The 6,383-nt window shown below is 47.5% G+C and overlaps 1 protein-coding gene across 1 annotated transcript; it reads right to left on the reverse strand.

Moving 5' to 3' along the window:
• Nucleotides 1-535: 535 nt before the first annotated feature.
• On the reverse strand, nucleotides 536-5,695 carry LOC100357521 (DDB1- and CUL4-associated factor 12-like protein 2). The gene has a single exon (XM_051826937.2). The coding sequence runs from the start codon at nucleotides 5,441-5,443 to the stop codon at nucleotides 4,052-4,054; it is 1,392 nt and encodes a 463-aa protein (XP_051682897.2). The 5' UTR covers nucleotides 5,444-5,695; the 3' UTR covers nucleotides 536-4,051.
• Nucleotides 5,696-6,383: the final 688 nt, after the last annotated feature.

Consider the following 6,383-nt stretch of genomic DNA (forward strand, 5'->3'; position numbering starts at 1 on the left):
TAATACCATGACCTAAATAAACTTTTCTTTATAAGGCACCCTTCCTTGGGTATTTTCTAACAGTAACAGGTATGGGCTACTACAGATTATGAAATAAAGATCATCTGCTGTGCAAAAAAAGCAGCTAGCAGTAAAGAAACCTCCGCCCTAAGGCCCTGCCTAACAATTTCATGGGAAGCTCCTGCAAACAGATTGCCCTTTCACTGATGCCAAATCCCAGTGCTAGGTATTTGTGGGTTCACAGCCGACTGGAAATAAGAAATAATTATAATCAGCTCATTCAGCATATTTTAAAATTGCATCCCTTAAAGCAAACACCTGTGGCCTATGCTGTATCCTTGAGCAGCTCACCTGCTAACTAATGAAGTTGGGTTACCTTGTCCTTGCAGAGATTAGCAAGCTGTCAGTAAAACATCTGGGCCGGGGGTGGGTTGTGAATTTCTTTCTAAATCCAGTCTAAATTAGAAATTAATGGGGAAAATGGACAACTTGCTCAACATTGAGTACAGATGGATAAAAAGCAACCCCTGGAGAATTCATTTTATTATTTGCTGAAGTATATTTACCAGACCATTTTTTTTCCTGAGAGAATTGACTTCACTTTATTTAACTGGGTATCAGTGATTAGTAAATCCTTTCTTTTCCCTGTAAAAAACAGAAGCTAACTCATTCCAAACAACAAAGTAACAGGTATACATTTTTTCAATCAGAGATATAATTCAAGAGGCTTATGTGACTAGTTAGAGACAAACAGAGCTAACATTTTTATGCATACTTATATGTAACTGAAAGTTTTTCAGGCAGCAGTGATAGGTAGTTTGTACATAAATTTGGGGTCTAACATTCTCTTGTGTGTTTTGAAGTGGACCGTTATTTATGGGTTTTCTGAAGTGTTGACTTTCAACTATTTCACACTTACAGGTAATACAACTACATCTGCAGTTGTACATCTGTATACTATTGTTCTAAATGTAGAAAATATTTCAAAGAACTACATATCCACAAGATATAAATGCAAATATAGGTAGGTTTCTTATTTTTTGAAAAGTCATGCTATGTGATTTGGCATCAAAGAGATATACCTCCAAATACAAGAAAGTTGAGTCAATGAAAAATCAACAAAGAAAAGTAAAGGCATGCCTTCTATTGCTTACTTAAAATCCCAACCCACATAGAAATTGTTATTTTTCCATCAAAATCTTCTCCCAATGTCCCAAAACAATTACAAAAATACAATAAAAATATCTTATTGCCTACAAAAAGATAAGCAGCAAATTCTTAGGTATAGGTTTTGGGTAGCATTTATGGGAATTTTTATCACATAACTGAACATTTACTTAAGTTAAAAGACAAACCATTAAACAAGATTTTTCAACATTAGTTTCTATTAAAATTGCAATATTTTAAAGACTTTTTTAATCTAAATGTTTGCAAAGGAAAAGTTTAATTTCCAGTGCTACATAAAATTTATACATTTTCCTTCTAGTTATCACCTTCATATTCAAGTAAAACATACAAATATGTGTTATGAACTTGGATAAGCACTATGGTCTGACTTAGAAATGCATTAAGGCAAATTTTCCTAAAAGAGGCAGGACTGGAACAGATAGTTGGCATAGTCATTAAGATACCACTTGGGACATCCACATCCTATATCAGAGTGCTTTTTAGGTTTGAATCCCATCTCTGCTTACGAATCCAGCTTCCTGACAGTGCATACTCTGGGAGGCAGTAGGTGATGGCTCAAGGAGTGGAGTCCCTGATCACCCACATGAGAAACCTGGAGTGGCTCTGGCTCTCAGCCTCGGATTTGCCCAGTCCTGGCAGCTGTGGGCATTTTGGGAAGGAACCAGTGTACAGAAGATCTTTCTGTTGTTCAAATAAGGAAATAAAAAATAAAAAACAATAAAAACCTAAATTATTTAAATGAGATGGGGGCTGGAAATGTAGCAGGATTCTATATTAAGAGTAAATATTTATTTTTTGAAAACCTTGAACCTTATGTCTTCAGAGGCGAGTACATTCATTTAGTAAATATTTACTGATTGCCTTTGATTTGATAGGCTTTCATGGAGAAATGAGGGGCTATAAATATGAAAGTTACATTCTCTCTTCTAAAGAGATTTTCAAGTGAGTTAGAGAAACACAAATGCACACAATATGTCTTACTCCCATATAACAACAATATAAACTCATTTTAAAACAATCTTTAAGAACTAAATTTTTTCCCAGTATTTCTGAATAAACATGTCATATCATTTATAATACTTCTGGTCCCGATAACGAGTAGTGGCTATACAACATGGCAGCATTTGAGTGTCAAAACATTAGGGAAAAACAAGGGCCAGTGCTGTGGCATAGCAGGTTAAGCTACTGACTGCAACACTGGCATCCCATAAAGATGCTGGTTCATGTGCTAGGTGCTCTGCTTCCCATCTAGCTCTCTGCTAATGTAACTTGGAATGCAAAAGATGGCCCAGTGCTTGGGCCCCTGCCACTCATGTGGGAGACCCAGATGGAGTTCCAGGCTCCTGGTTTTTGCCTGGCCTGGCCCTGGCCATTGCAGCCATTGGAGAGTGAACCAGTGGTTGGGAAGCTCGATCTCTCTCTTTCTCCCTCAGCCTTTCAAAGAAATGAGTAAATCCTTAAAAAAATTCAGTAAAAACAGACATGACATAGTATTAATCCAAAATCAGCAATCTGGCCAGTTTTGAGGAAGGGCCAATTTTCCTTACCTCTTTCAATATTCTAACATATAAAGAAGTACAAACTTGTCACAGTAGCCTACAATTTGCATTTGCCTGAATCCCAAAGTGTTTTTTCCTCAAACTAATATTATTTATTTTTAATTTCCAGCCCATCAACTTGAAAGAAATTTCTTGTATTGCTGATAATTATATATTATCACATTGAGGGCCATAACATTTTTTTAAACAACATATTTATTCTACCTTGGGGGTGAATGTTTCAAATTCAAAAAAACCAAAACCTTAATAATTTGAACCTAATAAATCAAGAATCTTTTTTTTTTTCAGAATAAGCTTAATGGGCTCATTTTTCTTCTCTGTACTTTCTTCTTGTAACTTAACTGAACTGGAAAATTTAAAGTGTGCTCAAATATAACATGTGATATCAAAAATAGCCAGACCAAAAATGTCCAGTCTATCTCCTGGATCAGAACACCTTCCACCAGTATGTCATACCTTTCACATTTACACTTAGGATCCCTGCTTTGAGTGGTGGCACTGACATCTGTGCAAGTTCCTCAGATAACGAATATTAAAATAATTCATAAGTCTTAAAGTCCTATGGCATTCACTTAGCAAAGACAAGCCATACAAACTTAAAATAAGACTCGAAAGACAGGAAAGATCAATTTGATTTTCTGATTAACTCAATTAACTAGAACCCTTACATCTCTAAAGTATTATAATCAACTGAGATACTGATACAAACACAAGATTCTCAGATAACTTTTTTAAAAAAGGAACTTCAGAATCAAAAATATAGACTTATGCAATAAGATAACAATTCTCAAATGGAACGTTTCCAAAATGTAGAACTTGCAGTGTATCTGGCAATTAGAATAATGCTGTAAAATCACAGTAAGCTCTGCAGAGTGTAGTACAAACCTTTCGGTTAGAAACTATTCTGAATATTCTATATATATATGCAATAAAAAAATAACTAAGTGCCATAACGTTGCAATACTAGTAATGAGAAAATGAAAATATACATAACTGTAAGACCATGACTGCATCCCCTTAATGAAATAGAATATATGCATCATTGAAAAACAGAATGAAACTAACATTTAGCCAAAATTATGTGTATGAAAATTCCAAACATTAGTGTTGCAGAGGAGCGAAAGTCTTAAGTTTTCAATGATCAAATGATCTTGTTCTTTCTCTGCATGGAGGAGGGAGAGTTAAATTGGAGCAATTCCACCTATAAAAAAAGGCATGGAATTAAAAGCATAAATGCAGCATGAGAAAGAAAAGTTAGACGGAACTAGAGGGCCAATTTGTGCACTGAGAACAAGCGGTCATTCTTAGCTCCACAGGCCCGCATAGTTCCCATGGAGGCCAGAAGGGAGAGGCCCCCCAGCTACAAAGAGCTTCATCTCTGGCCAGTTGTAGCAATGCGTGTAGAGAGCATTGGGAAATTCGTCCACACCACCATAGTAGTTCACCCAGAACCCATCGTGTTTGAGCCAGCCTCTGCCACAGGTGAGCTTCAGCTTCCTCCGGGCAGTGCCTGGAGAGGAGTCCAGGACGGCGTCGCCTCTCTCCTCCAGGAACTTCTGGGCGCGGACGTCGTAGAAGAGCAGGGAGCCGTGGCCCGTTCCCACGGTGATGATGTCGTGGTAGAAGCTCAGCGAGCGCACGCCAGTGCCACCTTCCCGGGAGCACAGCGGGCGGATGTTGTGCTGGCGCTGGCGCGGATCTACGAAGGAGACGTGGGACTGGGAGCCCACGGCGTACAGGGACAACTCCTCGCAGTAGGTCAGGCACACGTTCTCCCGGAAGTAGGGCAGCCTGACGGACAGCAGCCTGGACAGGTTGCTCCGAGGTTTCCACAGGTGGAAGTAGCCGTCCAGGGAGACGGAGCCCAGCTCCTGGTTCTTGCCGCTGAAAGCCAAGGCGCGGACTTTGCGGTTACCGGGATTGATGCTGGCCCTGGGGATGGCTTCCACGTCCTTCGGGCGGATGTGGGCATACAAGGGCACCTTCATCACATTGCGCCAGGCAATGCAGTCACTGAAAATGTCAGGGTCCAAACGCCACAGAGCCACGGTGCCGTCGCGGGAGCCGCTCACAACCACGGTGTCACTCATCCAGGCGATGGCAAAGATCCAGTCGCTGTGGCCCTGGCGGTCGCCCAGGCACACGGGGTCCAGGGTGGGCAGCTGGTAGATGGCCAGACTATTGGGGTTTTCGCCCCCCGTGGCCAGAAGCGTCTTGGAGGGGTTCAGCTCGATGGCGTGGATGCCGCAGCCCGGCTGGGGCCCGACCAGCGCCGGCACCCTGTCCCGCATCAGGGGGAGGCGCGTGATGTGGCCCGAGTGCACGTCCACCACGAAGAGCGTGTTGCACTTGGTGCCGCACACCACCTGCCTGGCGTTCAGCCACTGCGACGCGAACACCTTGTTGAGGGTGCCCAGGGCCAGCGGGCGCTCCGTCAGCACCTCGGGCAGGCTCCGCACCGCGTGGCTGCTCAGCTGGCGCTCGAAGCCCGGGAGCCCCGCGCGCCCCGGCGCACCCACCTCGCGGTCCTTCAGGTAGTGCACCAGCGAGCGTCGCGGCGCCGGCCGCCTCTGCTTCTTGGGCTGCAGCGGCCCCTCTCTGTCCGCCCCGGCCGACCCCGGCGACGCCGAGCCCCCGGCGGCGGCCTCGTGCGCGGGCGCTTTCCGCTTCCTGCTACCTGCGTGCTGCGGGGCCATGGTGGGCGGCAGGCGAGCCGCGGCGGCGGCGGCGGCGGCGCGGCGACGGCGGCGGCGCGTGGCACCGGTGTTGGCCGTGGTGACGGCGCGGATGGCGGCGCCTCTGCGTCAGCGGGAGCGCGGGGTCTCAGGGCTGGACGACCGCGGGGCGCCGAGTCGCGCGGGCCGGGCGGCGGCGAAGGCGGCGGGCCCCCACGAAGCACGCGCGGCCGGAGGCAGCGGAGCGCGGGCTGAGCGGAGCGCGGCGCGGCGCGGAGGGCGGCGAGGGGCGGCGGCGCGGCTCCGGGCGAGGGCGGGAAGTGCCAGGGGCAGAGGCTGGGACGAAGTCAGCGGGAGGCGAGGACGACGCGGGGGGCCGCGTGCGGGGGGCGGAGGCGGTGGGAGGGGCGGGCGGGCGCGGGGTGAGAGCGGCGCGGCGGGCCTGGAGGGGGCGGCGGGGAACGGAGCCGCGGGAGGAGGTGCCCAGACAGCCGGCGCTGCGGGACGCCGGGCTCAGGCACGTGCGGTCTCGCCGCGCTCGCCCCAGCGGCGGGCTGGGCCTCTGACCTCCCCTCCTTGAATAAACTCTGAAACCTACACTGCACCTAAGCACGGGACCGGAGAGAACCCGGGTCGCGATATGTGGGAAAACACAAATGTGCGCTGACTCCCCTCGACATTGAACTTGGCAGAGATAGGGCTGTTCGGCAGTGGCAGGGAGACCCCGCCCCTACCCCGCTTTCTGTCTGTCTGTCTGCGCTTCTCTGCTTGGAAAGTTTCAAGAGTGGAGGTCTGTGGGCTCCTGCGCCGTAACTCGCGAGGAGTGCGTTCCAAATGCAGACCCTGGCCCCAACCTCCGCCCAAGCCGGGGTTCTTGATCCTTTAGTTGGCGGCGCCCCTGAGAACCTGGCGGGATGCCCTGATAGACAGAGGAGGGAGGATGAAGGGAGGCATCTTGGGA

The sequence above is a fragment of the Oryctolagus cuniculus genome, chromosome X (genome assembly GCF_964237555.1).
Source record: "Oryctolagus cuniculus chromosome X, mOryCun1.1, whole genome shotgun sequence".
NCBI lineage: Eukaryota > Metazoa > Chordata > Mammalia > Lagomorpha > Leporidae > Oryctolagus > Oryctolagus cuniculus.

Coding starts and splice junctions, on each gene's coding strand:
- LOC100357521 (XM_051826937.2), bottom strand. CDS start 5,443: ATGGCCCCGCAGCACGCAGGTAGCAGGAAGCGGAAAGCGCCCGCGCAC.